General features: G+C 38.8%; 1 protein-coding gene across 3 annotated transcripts in view; it reads right to left on the reverse strand.

The window, feature by feature from the left end:
• LOC114659567 (GRAM domain-containing protein 4-like) overlaps positions 1-21,515 on the reverse strand; it is a 369,958-nt gene that overhangs the window by 234,914 nt on the left and 113,529 nt on the right. For all 3 annotated transcript variants that reach the window (XM_051935142.1, XM_051935146.1, XM_028812132.2), the window contains exon 2: positions 7,630-7,837. In XM_051935142.1, the coding sequence (XP_051791102.1) occupies positions 7,630-7,837 (208 nt within the window). The remainder of the gene's footprint in view (positions 1-7,629; positions 7,838-21,515) is intronic.

Consider the following 21,515-nt stretch of genomic DNA (forward strand, 5'->3'; position numbering starts at 1 on the left):
CATCAATCAAGGCATGAGCTGGGAGAACATTGTGCATGGTCTGTGGCGGTGAGGGATGGAATAGCAGGCTGCTTGTCTTAATCGGCACATTTATAGGACAAAAGACACTGAGGGAGAGGTGCGAACGGATTTAAGGTGGGCCAGATCTACAAGTTTTTTCGTAGGCTCTGGTAATTCTCGTGTTAATGCCTAGGGAAGGAATTTTGAAAACACCTTTCACTTACAAATTTTCCCCATTACTGCATATTCAGATACAACTGAAATAACAGTTAATTCCTATATTTTTTTGAATTACTGTACACTATACATTAGTATTAAACAGTTCATAGTAAAACTAATTTTTATATAAAAAACTTTTCTTTCATTAAAATAGCACACATTGTTTTACCATAAGTAAAACAACACTCCCATCTCAGTTATCCATGAACTTATGTGAACTTTGCCTTTATGTTCAGAGTATTAACTGATTCAGTTTTGAAAGCCTGGTCAGACATGAGTCAGCAAATTCCTTGCTGACAGATTAATCACCATAACACTTTTGGAAAAATGTATACACACTTGTATTATGTTATATTTGATTGTAGTTATAAAAAAAAAAAAAAAAAAAAAAGTTTAGTTGAACTATACACTACAAAAAAAAATCCTCATTTTACGTTTCTTCTTTTCACTTCTTTAAATTTAGTGTCCTTCATTTGTCCAGTGTGGACACCAATTCCCTTTACAAATTCAAGTATTTAAGATAGGCTATGTACTAATACTCTTGGCAAGGTATTCTACTATATTATTTGGAACACAACAGGACACAAAAATGGCAACATTCTAAAAAGCCACAAGGAAATGATTTATGCCAAGGAAAGGCACACATCAAAGGGTAAATAGAGCCCGGGCCCTGGTGTAGCACCACAAACAACTCTAAACACCAACAGGGTACAAAACACTGTCAGACAACCCAAAAAACTGGAAATTGAGAAGTCATATAATAAAATACACAAGGGTATGAATAAAACAAAGGCGAAAGACATTTAGCTGAACAAAAATGAAAGGGGGGAGAAAAGAAAAGTAAAATGGATATGACTGGTGTCCAGCTCAACAAGGTAACTGCACAGCTGTAAATAAAGATAAAAGCACCAGTTTGGGACTCTCTGCATCTTGATTTAAGAAAACCGGGGGCTGCTACAACAACATGCCGAAAATCATCTCCCAGATGACTCTCTGATCGATCAAACACAGAAAGCCGTCCTCTTTTCCCACCTACCCAGCTGTTCCAATTAAAGCAGGATGGGACTTTGAGATGCTTACAATGTACAGGTGGAAGGTAGTCATTCTTGGTAAAATGCAAATTACATGCAAAATAGCTACATAAATTAATACAAAACGCTGAGATACAAAAACTCTTTGACTTGGTTTCAGACATTGTTGTGATATAACCGGATATGCCAGATCCCACCTGAGGTTATGAACCCGGAAGTGTGAAAGTTGTCTGTTCCTCACCAATACTAAATATGGAAAGGATTTTAAACATGTGGATCTGCCTGTCAGTTTTGGTGACCTTTATGTTTAAAATTCAACTTACTAACTCACCGAGTACATAAATAACAAGGGATTCTTTAAGTTGCTACCAAACACAAGCCAGTAAGATTTTTAGCATGAAATCTCTTCACCTAAATGCAGACAGAAGGGTGACTATTTTTATCACTAATTTTTTCACATATATTTACATTTCTAAAATTCCATTTAAGATTAAATCTGGAGATTTAAGGGAATGTATTTTTTTCTTCCTTGTGTGTGTTACATAATATTACTATCTGCATCATGACAATCAAAACATTGTATTGGAATAACCATTGCTGACATGTACAAAGGAAATGCACTGTCATTGAAAAAAAAAAACATTATTTTAAATGATATTGCATTCTCTTCACACCTGGAGCACAGAAAAGTTAGCAGAACTGAATTTGAGACATCACAAATGAATCACCTCCAGCAATGATCATTAACACTAGAATTACCAAAGCCTATGAAAAAACTCGCGCAATGACAATCAGAACGGGTGTAAATTTATGGCACTTGTAAAAGATAGCATTTTTTCAGTTTTATTCTCTCAGTCATGTTCACGCTCTCCCTCCCTTCCTTCTGATCTTACCCTAACTAATTGCGTCAGCATAAATTTGCATTAATTTAAACCCAAATCTGATGCTGTTCGTTTTCAAATAATACTGCATTCTGATTGGTACTGTTCAGGTCATACAATGGTTTCTTCAAAATGTCACATATATTTGTCTCTTTCTTTTTTACCCCCCGGTTCTGTGTTGACATCATGGGGCAGAAGGTGTGAGCTTATTTAGTGCGAACAGGAACACGCTTGGCCAGTTGCTGTGTGCTACAACATGCTTGACCTGGCAGCGTTCAATGCACATGTACTGTACAAGGTATGCTCGGGTCCACTGAGAAGAGTGTTTATGGCTCACCTTGCAGCAGAACTCCGGCATCACTTCTTACAAGAAAAGGCGATGGAAAAAGAAAAAGAGGATGCAATATTGATAAGCTTCTGTCCCAAGATCACCGCTTCCCCCAGGAAAGCAAACTCGTCAGTGTCAGGTGCCAGGGTCAGGTGCCTCTTCAATGTAATAGGAACCACAGCACAGCACCATTGCAACACGTACACATGTTGTAAATGCAGGAAGGATGGTCCTTGGATGTGTGGGAACTGTTAACATTTGAATTTGATGATTGCATATACCGCTGAACTGACCTCTCTTTACTATTCTTTCCTCTGCATGTCCTGGAGTACAAAACAAACAGCACCATGCACCAAAATGTGGAGACGGGGCAAGATTGGGGGAAGAAAAAAAAAAAAAACATGCATTCACTGAAAAATGCTAACTTTTACAAGTACTATAAATTTACACCAGCTGTTACAGATGCAAATCAAATGTATGTTTTTATTGTATTATATTAACAATAAGAGCAGCTCACTTCTCAAAATGGTAAATTTGCAAGGCAGCCAGAATCGAACCGGCAGCCTCTTGATTACAAATCAGCAGTTCTTACCACTGTACCACAGAAGCTGTCGTATTGCACATGCTCCTTTTGTAAAAGTGTATTTGATATTTGGACTTCAGTCTTCACACATTATACAATTCATTTTGCTATTTATTACTAAAACATGAAAAATGTTTCTGTTTTAACGATGTGTTTACATAGATTGTTGTAATCACAGAACACACATGAAATGCATATGTTCCAAATAACAATCTATTATTTCCCCTCTAAAACTCCAGCACTTCACTCCAAGATAGTCAAGGCTTGAGCTGGGAGAACTTTTTGCCCTTTCTGCAGCGGTGGGGGGATGGGATAGTAGGCTGCTTGCTGCTTGTGTTGATCGACACATTTACAAGACAAAAGATGTTGACTGAGAGGTGTGAAGGGATTTAAAGTGGGCTGGAGTTAAGAGTTTTTTCGTAGGCTTTCGTAATTCTAGTGTTAATATAAGGGAGGCAGCATGCAATACCTCTGAGATCTCCACCAAAGCAAAAAGCATTAGGAAGTAGTAGTAAAATGCAAATATAAATAAGTTAATGGGTAGCAGCACAAATATACCAGTTCACTGGTCGTACTCCGCCATGTTGCACAAAATGAATTATGGGAGGCAGTTTCCATTGAACCCCCAGTAAATGAATAAGGAACCCCGGGACTTAATGCCAAGTGAGCGGGTTCTGCAAGTGTGTGTTTCACTCCAAATTCACATGTCTGTATTGTGACTTTTAATTTTGGTATGGAACACCCCCCATATTCCTGAAGGTCCACAATTTAGCTCAAGCAAGTTCTTATAGTTAATGAAAGACATTATTTAATTCTATACTTTATCTAGTGTACTAGAATGAGAACATTAACATTTCCAAAAGTTGTTGATTTGAGTTTTTCTGAGAGTTCCACCAAAACGTTTTGTAGAACAGATATTTTACACAGCGCATTTAGTGAGTTTACACTAGCTTAAATCGTCAAGCTAGTATTACTTTAGCCAGTTTCGGTTCCACCAAAAAGAATTAGGCAAAGTCACACTTGCTAACTGAGGTGACAAAGTATCAGCTCATAGCATGCTCAGTATCAGGCTAAAGATGAAGCTTGGAGCAGTGTGGATTGAGAGTTCATGGAACTCCTGAACAATGACTCTAAATTTAGTTTCCCATCAACACAATTTTTCCACTATCTCCAAATTTGAAACTTTGGGCAGATTTTGTTTTTCAGTTTTCCTCACCTCCCACCTATTTCTATTCCAAAAGAGATATTGATCAGTCTTGAAGACACAGACAGCATTTCTATAATCTCCATCCATTCTCCAACCCACTGAATCCAAACACAGGGTCACGGGGGTCTGCTGGAGCCAATCCCAGCCAACACAGGGCACAAGGCAGGAACCAATCCCAGGCAGGGTGCCAACCCACCGCAGGACACACACAAACACACCCACACACTAGGGCCAATTTAGAATCGCCAATCCACCTAACCTGCATGTCTTTGGACTGTGGGAGGAAACCGGAGCGCCCGGAGGAAACCCACGCAGACACGGGGAGAACATGCAAACTCCACACAGGGAGGACCCGGGAAGCGAACCCAGGTCCCCCAACTGCGAGGCAGCACCGTGCCGCCGCATTTCGATAATATATAAAACCATTTTAAAGTCCGTTCCTTTTAAACACCCCAGAAAACATTTCAGAGAAGGGAAGACAGCCATGCACAGAATTCACTCTAGCGCCATATGTGCAAAGCATTCAGTTTTTCAACTTTAATTTTTTTTATCAAGTACATCTACCTCATTTAAAATTGCCCAAAATGTTCACAGAGCAAGATCCAACCTGCAAATGTTGCAATCAAGCTCCAGCTTCACTAGGCCACATGTTTTGGGCGTGTACCAAATTACATCATTCTGGACAAAAAATTTTAAATGCCTATCAGACAGCCTTGGTGTCACAATCACCTCTAGTCCATTAATAGCTGCGTTTGGTGTACTCCCAGAAGGCTATAATCAATAATATTTTAGAATATGCCTTTGTATTGGTGAGAAAGACTCCTTGCTCTCTTTACTACTCTCAAAAGTTTTACTCTGGCTGTTGGCCTTCCTCTCTTTCTCATGGGTAGAGGTCAAACTGAATTTAGCTTTGTTAAGTGTAACTTGATAGTATGGAATGTTACATGCTTTTAATAAATTCAATAAAAGAAAAAAAAAAAGTTGGGTCAGATAAGGTCAGATGACAAGAACAAAAAAAAAAAAAAAAACACCCAACCCCCCACTGGGCATTCTGCCTACCACACCTACTTAAGTTGAGAAACAAATGCTCAAAGTACGCTAGTGTAACAGTTACACTATTACAGTATATGTTTTTATATAAATGTATATGGTAGTAAGTCTCAAGTATGTTCTTCTATACCATTTCTCTTGCTGCCAAATCGGATAACTCAGTAATTTTTCAGACTCAATTTCTTTCCATTGGAATCTTTACCATCTACTACACAGGTCTCTCTCTCTTAAATTCACCTTGATGTCAGCTTGGAGAACCCAGCTCTGGCTGTTAAGTCCAATGCAGCTGATGACAAACTCCACGTCAGTTGCACCACTGCTGTCAAACTCTTAAATGACTTTTAAATGTAAAGTTACAAACTTTAAATTAGAATTTTAATATTTTTCAAAAAAGTACCTATAGTAAAGTAAATGTGGTAATTGTAATATGGAATTAGGCCAACAAATGAGTGAAAAACTTTGTTACCATTGACTTGTGCGAAATTCATTTTCTTTAGACAGAATCAATACACTGCTTGTTTTGACAATTATTGAAATAAAAAAAGCTAAATATATACAGTGGAACCTCGGTTCACGAATGTCTCGGTACACGTACAAATTGGTTTACGACCAAAAAGTTCGACAAACTTTTGCCTCGGTTCACGACCACACACTTGGTATACGAACAAGCCAGTTTCCCTTTCGGTTTGTGTGCGCCGATGATTTCCGCACGTGTTGCATTGTTCTCGGCCAGACATGCGTGCTTTCTTTTGCGGTGAACTCTTTGTGCTCTATTTCATTTCCCTTCCGGTTCGTACGCGCCGATTACTGTATTTAAGCACGTGTTCAGCCTCTCTCTGTTCATTGTTCTCAGTCAGACGTGCGTGCTTTACCTGTGAACTCTTTGTGCTCTACAGTATTTTGTGTGCTTTTGCAGTTAACCATGGCTTCTAAGCAAGTGAAGAGTGGTGAGAAGAATGTTTTGCAAAAAATTGAAATCGAAGTAAAGAAAGAAATTATTGAAAAGTATGAGCGTGGCGTTCGTGTTACTGATCTTGCCACCGAGTACAAGAAGTCAAAATGATTTTGACTATTCTAAAGCAGAAAGAATGTATTGAAGCAGCTGATGTTGCAAAAGGAGTTACAGCGTTAACCAGGCAGAGGCTGAAAAACTGTTGCTAGTGTGGTTGAATGAGAAGCAACTTGCAGGGGATAGCATAAGCGAGGCGATGTTATGCGAGAAAGCCAGAAAGATTCATGGCGATATGCTGCAAAACTATCCTTCTACGAGAGGCGAAAGTGAGGAATTTAAAGCCAGTAGAGGATGGTTTGAAAAGTTTTGCAAGAGAAGTGGCATTCATAATGTGGTAAGGCATGGAGAGGCTGCTAGTTCCGACGCTGAAGCTGCGAAAGAATTCGTGAAAAAATTCACAAAATTAGTGGAGGACGAAGGCTATATCCCGCAACAAGTCTTCAACTGCGACGAGACCGGATTGTTCTCCACCCAGTTCCTCCTCACTTCATGCCAGAACTCGACAAATGCAAGGTTAGTTTTCTTGGTGGTTTATGGTTAGTTTTTGTATTACGGATTTTTCAAATGTTCATTTTTCGGTTCGTAGCGTGAATTGTTGCAATGTTACTTTTCTTTTTTTTCCAAATGTTCATTTTTTTTCCCTGTGCTTAAAACTCATTAAAAAAAAAGTTTACACAGCGATCGGGTTGTAATGCTATTAGCGTGAACTCCTGCAATGTTACTTTCTTGGTTGCTTATGGTTGGCTTTTAAATAAAGTTTGGATTTGTTTACTTGTTCCTTTTTTTCCCTGTGCTTAAAACTCAAAAAAAAAAAAATTTACAGCAATGGGTCATAAGGCTACAGTATAGCGCGAACTCTTGCAATGTTAGTTTTCTCTGTTGTTCAAGGTTTTCTCAGTGTTATTCAATGTTTTTACATTTAGTTTACTATTATGCTGTGCATTCTATGGTTTAATTAACTATATTTGTGCTTAAAAACTTAGAAACAAATATATATTTACATACAGTTCATATGGTCTGGAACGGATTAATTGTATTTACATACAATCCTATGGTGGAAATTGCTTCGGTTCATGACCAAATTGGTTTACGACCAGAGTTTTGGAGTGAATTATGGTCGTGAAGAGAAGTTCCACTGTATACATATATACACACACATAATTTTTCCCTTGTTGTGTTAAGAGAGATTGTAATAGCTCTCCAAAATGTTTGGGGAAAAAAATTAAACACTATTTCATTGTTTCAAATGTTTTTGCTTGTTACTTAAGGAAGAGTTCTCACATATACATGTTCTTCTTCATCTTAATGGTCTACTTACAAGGTCTCTTAAGTCATCAGTTTCCTTAAAAGATGTTCGTTGCTTCACTGGAACTTCATCGTTACATTCATTGTCTGAAGCATTGGGAGATTCAGCTAAATCAAGGAACTCATCTCGCTTGTGTCCTCTGAACCTTATTTTGTCCAACCGTTTTAGCATGTTCAACACAAAGGTCTTCTGTTTTACCTTAACATGACGAAGTGTGTTCCTGTAAAGAAAAACAGATTTCATATTAAAAGGGAACATAGATGCTGTTGAAAACTAAGGAAACAAGACAGACACTGTCCAGCACAGCACACATTTTATTTACCCCCTGACACTTTAGTGTACTATTCATTCGTGGGGGAATGAAGGTAAAGCTCAGGACAACATATATCAGTTTCTTTTCTCCTTTCTCTTTATCTCACACCTCGACTTCCAGCAAGCATCATCCTTCTTCCTCCCAACTCTGGCTCCTTGACTGAAGTGAAATGGCTCCATATATGCTGCACCTGGGAGCACTTCAGGTTTCTCATCAGCATTATCTGGAAGTATTCCCAGATGTGGTGGAAACCCAAAGTAGGGCTCTGCAGCTCCCCCTGGCAGCCCCAGTGGAACCCAAAAGGGCTGTGCCAAACTGCAACTTCCTTGGAGCCCTGAAGGAATCCAAGGAGCTGCTGCAACCCAAGGGAGCTGTCGTCTAAAACTCAGGGAGAGGCAGTGTTCTGTGCACATCTACTCCCCTGGTCCTTCCAGTATATTGGCCTCCAGGCTGGGAAACAGCCCCAGCCATCCATCATACTGCCCATCCCTCAGCTGAGCCTTGTGGGGCGAAACGTCCCATCCCGTGTGGAAAATATAATTTCTTCTTGTCAGTGTTCCTTGTTTACAGCTGATCAGAAATTCCCAAGAGTGAAGTTTGTTTAAATAAGAACTTCTGAAATATGTATATTGCTAACACAACTTACAATAAAAAGAAATCTGCTCTCACTTTATACTTCATTGTATTAATTTTTTTGCTCCTATGTTTATTCAAATCATGAAGAGATAGAAAATACAGTGATATCACCATCTTTTACTAAAGAGCTACAGTGGCTATAGGTTCCCGTTTCAGGAAATTTAATTCAGTCTGACCCATTGCTTAAGCTCTCTATGCAGTGAATTCGTGCACTTTCTGTGCCATTGTAGGTCTCGTCTAACATTAACAAATACACAACGATTAGGTAAACTGGTGCCAGTTTAAGTGTGCATGAGTGTTACCTGCGATGAACTGACCAGAGATGTTTTCTGCCTTGTGTCCAGGGATTCCGAGACAGGTTCTGGCCCCCAGAATCCTGAGTAAATGAACTAGGTTTGAGAAAGTAGCCTTTTTACACATGACTTGTGACTTAATCTCAAGTGCTATCCTCTTGACAAAAGCTGCCAAAATTTGTCAAGGGAAAACCTGTTAATCTACATTTTAAAAGTATATTTTAACAGCCTTTAACAACAGCATATTTAAGTATCTAATTACAATCTTCTCTGAGTTTTTTTTTGGGGGGGGGGGGGGGGTCTGTCATCGTAATACAATTCACTATGTTTCACTGATCAAGTAGGGAGGCAAAGCAAGCAAACTCTCATGCAGCTTTGACATTAGAATTCTAAACAAGGTATAATTCAGTTTTTTCAACTCATGGGCAAAACAGAGTAAGTGTTGTTTTGCCCTAGAATTTTAGAGAAGCACACTATTTTAATTAAGTAATAACTCCACATTATGCAGAATAAAAACATGTATAAGTCAAACTAATACATCAATAACAAAAATATTTTAATAAATGTCTGTCAATTCCTATCAATGCACTTTGTCAAGAAATATTACTTCATCTTCTCAAAATTTAAGTGTAAACTATGTGGATGAATTAAACAGTGAAATATTCATGCTATGTCACTTTGCGGTTCACATAATCTTAAACAAATTGTTGATTCTACAAATTAGTCAATATATTTTTTGCAAATTCAGTGTAACATTTTGACTTCTCTCCTGAGCCATGGCTATAAGAGTACCTCTGCTCCCATCATGCAATTTCAATTTAGATCTTTTTTGCCTACTATCTATATTTTGAACTGGCATGGCTAATTGACAACAATAACCAATCTACAGTGTTCAAGTACTATCCTACAGCTTTGGAACTTTACCTAAAAGCTCTATGTTCTACATGAACAGTGACCATTTCAGGAATCAAACTCCAGATGACAATTACTATGTCATTCCAAATGGTTAAAACACAAGTCAGTTAAAACTAGTTAAAACTGCATTACAAGTAAACTGTTTTGATAAAAAAATGGAAGTTTACAAAAAACTTGCAAAGTACTACATACAGAGGCCACCAACAAATACCAACTGAATTAAGGAATTTTTTTATTTATTTATTTTTTTTTTTAAATGTTGATGCAATAAAACTCTACTACAATGAGACAGAAGCAACTCCAAAATGTTAATAAGAAATTTCTTTTATATTTAATCTTCATTTACAATTAAAGCACTTTCAGATTTCTTTGCTTCCTCACAAAAAAAACCCAAAGCAAAAACCACAACAATCGAAAGTTCTTACTTCTGCAGCAGTATATTTATAGCCTTCACTCTAATTAGATTCTTTACAACCACACAAAGACCCCTCACATTGAACAGGCCTCAAAATATGAAAACCTTTAACAATGCTTGTGCTATAGTAGCTTATGTTCAGTTAAGAAGATTATGCAGCAAACACTCTGAACATAAGAACATTTAAATTACTATAACTGTTAAAAATAAATGATTTGTTTCTAGATCAGTTTTAAGCATTTTTGTTTACAGTATTTACACTGTGAATTGTGCTCTGGATGATAGGCAGTTAGGGTTATGGCCATTTAAATCATACATTTAAAATTTTAACTACATAACACACAGCTGGTAAAATATTTATAAAAAAGTATATGTTGCCATTCAAATAAACATCACCAGAAAATAGGTATACAGTAATCTCTCGCTATATCGCGCTTCGCCTTTCGCGGCTTCACTCCATCGCGGATTTTATATGTAAGCATATTTAAATATATATCGCGGATTTGTCGCTGCTTCGCGGGTTTCTGCGGACAATGGGTCTTTTAATTTCTGGTACATGCTTCCTCAGTTGGTTTGCCCAGTTGATTTCATACAAGGGCCGCTATTGGCAGATGGCTGAGAAGCTAGATTGCTTACTTTTCTCTCTGTCTTGCGCTGACTTTCTCTGATCCTGACGTATGGGGATTGAGCAGGGGGGCTGTTCGCACACCTAGACGATACGGACGCTCGTCTAAAAATGCTGAAAGATTATCTTCACGTTGCTATCTTTTATGCAGCTGCTTCCTGAAACAACATGCTGCACGGTGCTTCGCATACTTAAAAGCTCGAAGGGCACGTATTGATTTTTGCTTGCTTATTTTTCTCTGTCTCTCTCTCTTTCTGTGCTCTTGACGGAGGGGGTGTGAGCTGCCGCCTTCAACAGCTTTGTGCCGCGGTGCTTCGCATACTTAAAAGCCAAACAGCCCTATTGATTTTCCTCTGCCTTTATGACAGTCTCTGCTCCTGACTCCTTTGAAGAGGAAGATATGTTTGCATTCTTTTAATTGTGAGACGGAACTGTCATCTCTGTCTTGTCATGGAGCACAGTTTAAACTTTTGAAAAAGAGACAAATGTTTGTTTGCAGTGTTTGAATAACGTTCCTGTCTCTCTACAACCTCCTGTGTTTCTGCGCAAATCTGTGACCCAAGCATGACAATATAAAAATAACCATATAAACATATGGTTTCTACTTCGCGGATTTTCTTATTTCGCGGGTGGCTCTGGAACGCAACCCCCGCGATGGAGGAGGGATTACTGTATGTTTAATAGGGGTGTACAAAAGATTATTTGACATAGGTTTAATTACAAGCCCCCGCCACACACACATCCTTTTTTGAGATGAAAACAATTCAACAAAACATAACGGAATATTCATATTGCAAATGTTGCAGTATGCTTCAAAATTAAAATCAAAGAAAAGAACTCAGCCATCAGTATCAGCCCAAAAAGAGAAAAGTTCCATCTAAAATAGTTCTTTATACAGTATATGTTAAAACGGCAAGGAGAATGAGAAAGCCAAACACAGGCCCATAATAAATATAATCTTAAAATAAACGTTTTGTAATGTTATGAAATGTTTTAAACAGATCTTCTAAAAAACAAAAATTACTTTTCTTCCAATTTAACATGGAGTGCTTTCCCACTGATGGTTTAAAAAGAAATTTGATACCAGATGTCCTAGAAAAACACTATTTCTGCAGCCATTTAAAAAAAATACACATAATAAATATTTTAAAAATATACCCATATTAATGCACAGACTTTGCTTTTTGAAAACAATGTAAAGGTAGCTAACAAAAAGATCGTCAGCAACAGACAACAGTTCCTTCCTGAAAACAGCCATATTGAATGTAAACACATTGCCAGTAATGAAATCAGCCTTCAGTTCAACCGCACAGCATTGTGAGAATAGCATCTAACATGTTCATTTTCAGTACAGCAATTCACAAATTTTTGCATAATTCACATATATATGTACATTTTGACCATACAAATGGATATTGGTTATTTGAATAATGGCACAAAAGCTACGCAAGATTTTTTTCCCATTGACATTTTTCATATCGTACGGCACTTTGCAGCGCTGATCACTTATCAGTGCCATTGAGTTTGAATATTCAATATTTAATTTCTCCACCAACACAGAAGATTTTTTTTTCCTCTGCCACCACTACTTAATACATGGGGTGAGTAGCATTTAAAAAAATATAATTTTTAGGAATAGTGTGGACAGCTGATTCTTGAAGGTTTTCATATTTTTCATAATCTGTGCAATGGTTAGTTAGCAGATGGTGAAACAATTTAGTTGCTGAGCTATCTTTAGCAATAACCAATTTCAAACATAGTTTGAAGATCTTTTGAGCAACATCTGTCTTTTCAAAGCCAAACCATCTCCATACAACTGAGGATGACCCATGTCTAGCAATTAAATCTAAAGATGTAGACTGTGAGGCTGGTGGTGTCTGTATTTCATCTCTTGATGCTATATGCCACCGCTAGCGAAGCTAGCTAAAAATAAGTAAACAATGTTCACCTATACAAGCACAACACATGTACTCTCAAATGTGTGCATGCAGTAGTCTGTCTGTGTCAGGTGTGTATGGACACAACCATAAGTGAATTTTCCTTAAAACTAGGTGGGAACAATTAGACGACTTGCTGAGTGTCACATTTCTAAACCATGCCAACACCTCATAAAAGTGGTGCACAAAGTAGAGGCGGTCATTTTAAACTGCAAAGAACAGAGGTGCTCTCACTAAATTGATCCGAAAGAGAGCTATCTTCCGATTACTGTACTAGTATGTTCATGAAAATATGAATTGCAAAATATGACTTTGATATAAACTGTGTGAGCATTAAAAGAGTTTATAATGAACACACCCCGAATCATCAGATCTGCTTAACGACATCAGTATAAGCATGCAGGAGGCTGCACAGCATTCACCATCTCACAGTAGTTTTAAAAGAATAACTAAAAGAAAGTTACCATTATTGTTTAATTGGAAATGTAAAAATGCCATGCCAGAATAGCTGCAGCTTTTAACATGTTATATATCCACAGACCACAATGCTTATCTAGACTCTGTTCACGGTTATGACATATAGTGATGCAATAATCAAAATGACAAAGATATCATAACAGACAGAATCTCAAATGCAGCTCTTCTGTAGCTGCGTTCATTACAACGTACAAATTAATCACCGAGCTTCAGTTACCTTCTGCTACTGAGCTCCTGAACAGCAATTTTAGCTTTATATTTTCTCTCAGTATCAAGTCTTTTGTTCAGTTTGTTTTTCTCTCTCCTTGAACCTGGCTCAAATTTCATAGGCTGGAAGAACTGGAGGCGAGTGTTTAGGAAAAAGCCTTGTGCATATAAGCCTCTGCAGTGCAGGATTTCACCACTATTCACTGGAAACTTTTTGATGGTTTGTCCCCAGACAGGTATTCTCAGTTGAGAATCAAGCCTTCCCCCGCAAGATTAGACTACATGACTTAGTGAATGCGTGCAATTTCAAGGCGTGTTTTTGGATTTTTTTTTTTTTTTGGTAAAGTGAGCGACAATCAATAATGTCAGCTTGTACATTTTCTGATGATCTATTGTCGCAAGCAACACATAACACACCCCTAGCCTGGATGTAATGTAAGTCGTTCAGGCTAGTTTGATGAAAAAATTAGGTTTGAGATCTTATATTGCTTTTATTTTCTGCTCCAAGCCATCATATATTCTGCTGAAACAAATTTTCTCCTCTGCTATTAATTTAAAAATCTAATCCCTTACAAAAATGGGATTGTCTTCACACAAAGTCATGTAATCAAAGAGAAAGATGAGGTGGGCACTTTGCGCTGCCTGTAATGGATATGAAAATCCCAGGGGAAATCACTTCTGACTGTTCAAACACGTTAATATCGTTTTTGCCAGTTATGCTACTTTGTTCCTGGAGATCAGAAAAATTAGTGTGACTGCCCATCTCTCTTTTAGATACACAGAGTCACTCTGAGCCTGTAGATGTTCCATAAATATGGCACTGTATGCATCAAGTGTTTCCTCTATACCATATTGTAATTATTCAGGGAACAAATTTATTCAAAGCAACTTAGAAAAATTTAATAATGAGGAGTCAGTATTTTTCAGAAAGCCACTACAAAAACAATCAAGCAAAATAGATAAATAAATAAATAGCAGCATAGACAGTGTGACGATGCAGGTTCACTCCAGGCTCCCATCCGACTTCTGGGAGCTCTTGAACCCGACAACGTTGGTAATGTCACCGAGATGAGCTGACACATGAGGGCAATTCTCAAATGAAGTCAGGGTATAGTGCAAACAGTGCCAATGTGCTTTTATTAAAACAAACCGTTGTGTCAAAACAGAAATGCAGTATTCCACAGTTTCAATAAATATTCCATAAAAACAGTGCAAAGTGGGAATAGAAACAATAAATAAATGCTTTTAAATCAGAGGTTAAAAATGCAGTCTCACGCTTCACGATCTTAGCACACCTCCTTCTCTCATTCTCCCCGGCTCACCCATAACTCGCATAGCAGTCGGAGACCCAACAGCAATGAGCTCCTTTCGGCCGACCTCCATTTTGGCTTCCTTAAGGACATCACTGCCAGACCGTCCTCTCTTCTTCTTTCGCATCACATAGTCGTCCTCAGATCCCTCGGGAGGACACCTGCCTTGCTCACCCCACTCACCCGAATATTCAGTGGGGTAGACCAGCCCCTAGAGTGCCACAACCAAACGCTCCTTCACGGGGCCCCAGCTCGTTCTGCTCCTCCTTCCAGGTGGCCAGATCCTCCTTCTAAGACTGTTCTTTTCCCGTCATGCAACTTCCTTTTTTTTTTTCCTCCTCTCCTCAATTCATCTATTTCTCCTTTCCTGGTGTCGACCCGTATATATACATCCACCCGCGCCTCCGTGAGTGCAGTGCCTTAATCACACACCGCAGGAATCCAATGAAGCAACTGAGAACGATCGCACCCACACGTGCAGGTGCGACTCGCTCCAACTACCTCATTAACTCCCCGCGGTCGTGCAATCGCGCCCACGGAAAACGACACAGCTATACGGATTTAAAACCTGGCACTTCTTTTTAAAGCCGCGGACCCGCTATACCACAGACAGTAATTCAGATGTGCAGGACACAGCTTGATGCTTCACAGTATGGGACGCCAGTTCAATGGTTGGGGTGGGAGCAGTTACTCAAGGAATAACAGACAGGACAAAAATCAACTTGGTCTCCCTTTTTACCCTTTATGATGCAGCAAAAATCTTACACAATTGCCCTGAATATATATATTACTCCTTATTGTTTCAAAGGAGTACTCCACTCAAAAATAAAATTTTTTTACCTCATGTAGTACATGGTAATAGCTAAGAAAAAAGAAAAAAACTGCTGTTTAAAAGTTTCTAACTGAATAGGACCCAATGGTGACTAGTGCTGGACAATGGCAAACATTATGAAAGACATCCATGTGGGGGAAAAAAAATTATCAAATAACTAGTACTGCATAAGCCACATGACTATTATTCGTTCACATGCTAAAAACATGCAACATGCATGCATTTTTGCTAAAATATTTTAATACTTAAGGAAAATTCATAATACAAACAGGAAAGAATTCCTATGCATTCCCATAATACTAGGCATCTGAACTGAATATCCGCCTAGTCACTGGTCAAGAGTTCTGTCTTCAATTCAAATGCTCAGTATTATGGGAATACACTACTACTTTTTTCCGTGGACACCTTTTACACCATTTGCAGCGACTGTCCAGCACTAGTCACAGTTTGGTCCTACTCAGAATATTCTTTATGTACTTTCTCCACGAAAACATGACAATTTATTCTTTGCCACCACCATAAACTACAAGTATTATTTAAAATATAAAATAAATATTTCTGGATGGAACATTCCTTTAACCAATGTGCATCTAATCAGCAGCCAACTAATAGCTACTGCACATGAAATATGTTGGCTGTGCTAGCTCAGATGAAAATTAATAATACTGAAAATGCCCTTTAAAATGATAATTTTAAAGCAGATATACAGTAATCCCTCGCTATATCGCGCTTCGCCTTTCGCGGCTTCACTCCATCGCGGATTTTATATGTAAGCATATTTAAATATATATCGCGGATTTTTCGCTGCTTCGCGGGTTTCTGAGGACAATGGGTCTTTTAATTTCTGGTACATGCTTCCTCAGTTGGTTTGCCCAGTTGATTTCATACAAGGGACGCTATTGGCAGATGGCTGAGAAGCTACCCAACTTACTTTCTCTCTCTCTCTTGCGCTGACTATCTGTGATCCTGACGTAGGGGGTGTGAGCAGGGGGGCTGTTCGCACACCTAGACGATAGGGACGCTCGTCTGAAAATGCTGAAAGATTATCTTCACGTTGCTACCTTCTGTGTGCAGCTTTTAACTATGCTGCACGGTGCTTCGCATACTTAAAAGCTCAAAGGGCACGTATTGATTTTTTTATATGTCTCTCTCACTCTCACTCTGCTCCTGACGGAGGGGGTGTGAGCTGCCGCCTTCAACAGCTTTGTGCCGCGGTGCTTCGCATACCTACAAGCCAAACAGCCCTATTGATTTTTTTGCTCCTTTGAAGAGGAAGATATGTTTGCATTCTTTTAATTGTGAGACTGAACTATCATCTCTGTCTTGTCATTGAGCACAGTTTAAACTTTTGAAAAAGAGACAAATGTTTGTTTGCAGTGTTTGAATAACGTTCCTGTCTCTCTACAACCTCCTGTGTTTCTGCGCAAATCTGTGACCTAAGCATGACAATATAAAAATAACCATATAAACATATGGTTTCTACTTCGCGGATTTTCTTATTTCGCGGGTGGCTCTGGAACGCAACCCCCGCGATGGAGGAGGGATTACTGTAATAATAAAAGGAAATTAAGAAGGATGGTAGTTATTTTCCACTGTTTTTGATGAGAAAGGAAACCAGATTTTTTGTTTGATGTGGTAAATGTTTATAATTTCTATCAGAACAAAACAGTAAGTAAGGTACTGTATCTCAGGTTCAGGAGTGCCTAGGAGCTGTATCAGAGGCAGAATGATAGTTTTTAGTGACAGAAAAGTGTTTAAAAATCTTTTCTTAGTACAACTGTAGATTCTGGAACAGAACAGTGAGATAGAAAAATCTGCTCTAAAATGCATTTTGAAAGGGTGTGTTAAAAAATGCAGAAGGCTATCTATTTTACTAACAACAACACAAGCTAATCATTCAAAACATAGAAACAGGATGACTGTAATGTGCAAAAAATAGAGCACTGCATGGCCTCATTCAGTGGGAAAATGAGCTTGAAGTAAAGCAAAAACATTTTACTTTTAAATGCAAGTTTTTGCTTTTGACTCTTCAACTTTTTATAATACACTCAAATAATGAGATTCATTTTCACAGCTGTTCTGTCCTGTAAAGCTTATCCCTGCTCATGATTGTTTTTTCATGGCCTCAAGTAAGTTCTTACACTTTTCTATTTGATTTAAGAAATGGTTTAATTAATCTTTCATTTTTATTACTGGTTCTGGTAATATGTTGAAAATGTAATGTTTATAAACTGCAGTTTGGAAAGTGTTGTTTTTTCAAAGCTGTTCTTGGCAAACATGCAGCTCTCCAGCAGAGTTTTAAGTGAAACTGATTTCATGTGGCACTCTATTTTCTGCTAAATAGAGAAGTAGGGATGACTTTGTGTCTGACAAGTGGAAGGGGACATCATTCAGCATTCAGTAAAGTTTGTTTTACTGAAATTTTAGATTACAATAAGTAAAATAGTTAATTTAAAAATAAAATCACAACAACATGTTAAACATTAATGTTTAAACTTAAAATCATATTCAACACCCTTGAAACCCAGATAAGACAACTATGTAAACAGAAAACCAAATATAAGGTTGTTCCTCATGTACACTGAAACATCAGAAGAAGGGTGGGTTACACTGACAGGATTATTTTAAAACAGAAATAATGAATTCTTTCAATCTTTTAAAGGCACTTTGGACCATACCTTGTAGGTGCCAATAATACTTGAAAATGTGTACTATATAGACTACATAGTAAAAACCGAAACAAGATTTACAAAAAATAACTATTCAATGAACTATTCTTCCCAAATCCAGAGGTTCCTCATTGAACAAAATCAAGCATGCCTAACTAGCATTTAATATTAAAATTCAGAATATCTTATACTGTTACTACTGAAGAAAGCTTTCACACTTGTCACGGCACTGAAATGAAATGATCTCAAGAACATACCTTTCCATTTTGAAAATCACCTTTCCACAGAAATCGATGATGGTGGACAATTTTAATGAAGAAATATCCTTATTTGTATGAATCGAAACATTTTCCATTATGTTGTTATCTAACTTTGAAGGTATATACTGTAGCATTTCCACATGCTGTATATACATCAAAAGTAAGGCTATGCTATATAGACTTAAACTGATATGATTATTTTGAACCAAAAAAAAAAAACTGATATTCCATACATCTCAAAATACCTTAAAGACTGAAGATTAATACCATATATACACACACACACACATATATATATACACACATACATTGTGACGATGCGGGTTCTGCTCCATGCTCCCATCCGTTGTTCGGGAGCCCTTGAACCCAACACCGTCGGTAATGTTACCAATGAGCTAGACCACGCATGTCAAAAACGCGGCCCCCAGGCGGCATGCGGCCCGCAACAGAAATCTGTGTGGCCCGCATGACAGATCCTAGTTAGCACTGAACTTGTACAAAATGAATACTATCGTTTGTGATTGAATCATTCTGCATCCGCGGTGTTACTTATTGACTTTTCTTACTTCTGCCTTCTGACAAAAGCGCGTTTTCCCATGGCATTACAGTACCGGAAACGTCATCTGCTGGTATAGCCAGGAGCCTTGACCAAAGTTAATGAGCCGCAGCGTCACAACTGAAGTGCTAGGCCGCAGCAGCAGGGGCGGCCTTAGGTATGTGCAAACTGTGCACCTGCACAGTGCCGCCAAATCCCAGGGGCCGCCACGCCAATGTATATTGAAAGAGAAAATAAAGACACAGCTGACGGCAACGCGGCCGAAAAACATTGTTTCTTGTTAATTAGTACGCTGTATTTATAAATGTCGCTAGAGTCGGAGCAGTAAGCTATATGTAGTATTATAACGTTCTGCCATAATGAGAATATCATGGGCCGCCACTTGGTTTTCAAGTTACGGACACGCGTATATAGAAGCGTGTCATGAGCATGAGGTGGCTATGCAGTGTCCACAACGGATGTGGCCATCCGGCGTGCATAAAATACCGTATTGACATTGCCAGGCGTAGGGGCCACCGATTCTTTCTCTGCCCAGGGCCGCCACGAGCCTAGAACCGCCCCTGCTAAAGCTACACTACTGACTGGGCTGCTGAGACTGGCCACTGGGCAGAACTGACCATCACAAGTAGTAATAGCCTGCATATTTTCACGTTTTTTTGCTCTAGTTTCATGTAATTTTGTGCTAGTATTGTAACGAACAGTTAGTGCAGACTACAGCTGAAGATCTGAAGTGGACGCGAGAAGTTGGTGAGTTGTTTATTAACATATTTTTGTGATTTTGAGTTTGCAAAATTATTGTAGGTCAGGTGGCTTTTTGCATATCAGCTTATTTTACAATATAAACTTTGAAGTAAACTTAGAAAAGTAAAATTTGATTTTTGGAGGATTTGTTTTCCAACTTGAATTACTGAGCAATGAATTCAGTGAGCATTTTCATGATTTCAGTTCACACAAACAGGGCATTGCGCTGTTCTCTTACAATGTTGAGAATGCGCCTGAGAATATCCAAATGGAATTGATTGAAGTGCAGTCAGATTCTATTCTGAAGGCAAAATACAACGAAGTTGGTGTGCCAGGCTTGTATGCCTACCTGCCACCCTCGTATGTGCAGATCCGTAAGTTGGCATCGAGAGTACTGTGAATGTTCGGAAGCACTTACCTTTGTGAGCAATTGTTTTCATTAATGAAAGCTACCAAAACCCCACATCGCTCAAGACTTACCGTCGAGCACCTTTAATCCCTCATAAAAGTTGCAGCTGCACAAGATTTCAAGCCTGATATTGACGAACTGGTTACTAACAAGAGATGCCAAGTGTCAGGACAAAAGAAATAAATCTCACACTGTAAGGCTCCTATATAAGCAATAAATATAATATAATGAATATAATATAATAAGGACCTAGCTAAGAGGCGAAAACTCTAATTCTACACTGTTGTATGAAGACTATATGGAAATAAATTGCTTTAAACTTTAAGTGTTACATTTTTTAAAGTTTTCAGTATTGGAAAGAAAGCTACAGTAACTTTGTATAATAGTATAATAGTATTTATTACAGTGCGGCCCGCTGACGCACGTATGGCAGTCGAAGCGGCCCACCAATGGTAGTGAGTTTGACATGCCTGAGCTAGACAGTGAGGCAATAACATTAGAGCAAGAGGTTGGTGCAAATGTGCAAAGTGCTTTTATTTACAAATGCAATAAAACAAAACAATGCGTCCAAATAAATAAGTGCAACAGTGCATTCAAAGTTCAATAAATAAATAATCCAATATAAAACAAATGTTATTGTGGAGGTTAAAAATCATAGAAAAACAATCCTTTAAAACGAGGTTAAAACACAATACAGGAAGCAGTCTTCTAAAAACCCAATGTCAAGCCTGGTGCTTCTTCTAAACTAGCGTCTCACCTGCTTCTCCCATTAGGGCCCTACAGCAGGCGAGACGCTCTCTCTGCAGCTAACCTTCTTTTGCCTATGTCAAGCCTCACCGATCCTTGGCTCCGGTCGGCTCCTCCAGACAGCGAATTCCCACGCTGGGGACACCACGTCCCAAGTCCCGACTCCTGCGGCCTTAAGCGGAGAGTGACCGCCTCCGGTCACTTCCGCCTTTCATATAAACAAACTCTGCGGGAGCGACCACCTCTACTACTTCCCCGGTTGTCGGCCAAACACCCAGGCTGCCTGCTCAGCTGCCGCGAGCCCGCCTGCACTCGCTCGCTCGCACACTCTTCTGCACTGGCTTTCTCTCTCTCCATTGCTTCCTGCAACCTCCATTCTTTCTCTTTCCTTCCTTTTAACCTCGTTCATCGTTCCTAGACGGCTCACGTTGCTATTTATGCCGAGAGGACATAGCAGCTGCAGCACATTAGCCCCAGGAACAATTACGGATGTGGGCAGTCTCTCACCTGTGCACTTAGGTGAGAAACGCCCACACCACAGATCGCCCTGAGACCC

Source organism: Erpetoichthys calabaricus, chromosome 1, assembly GCF_900747795.2.
Source record: "Erpetoichthys calabaricus chromosome 1, fErpCal1.3, whole genome shotgun sequence".
Classification (NCBI taxonomy): Eukaryota; Metazoa; Chordata; class Cladistia; order Polypteriformes; family Polypteridae; genus Erpetoichthys; species Erpetoichthys calabaricus.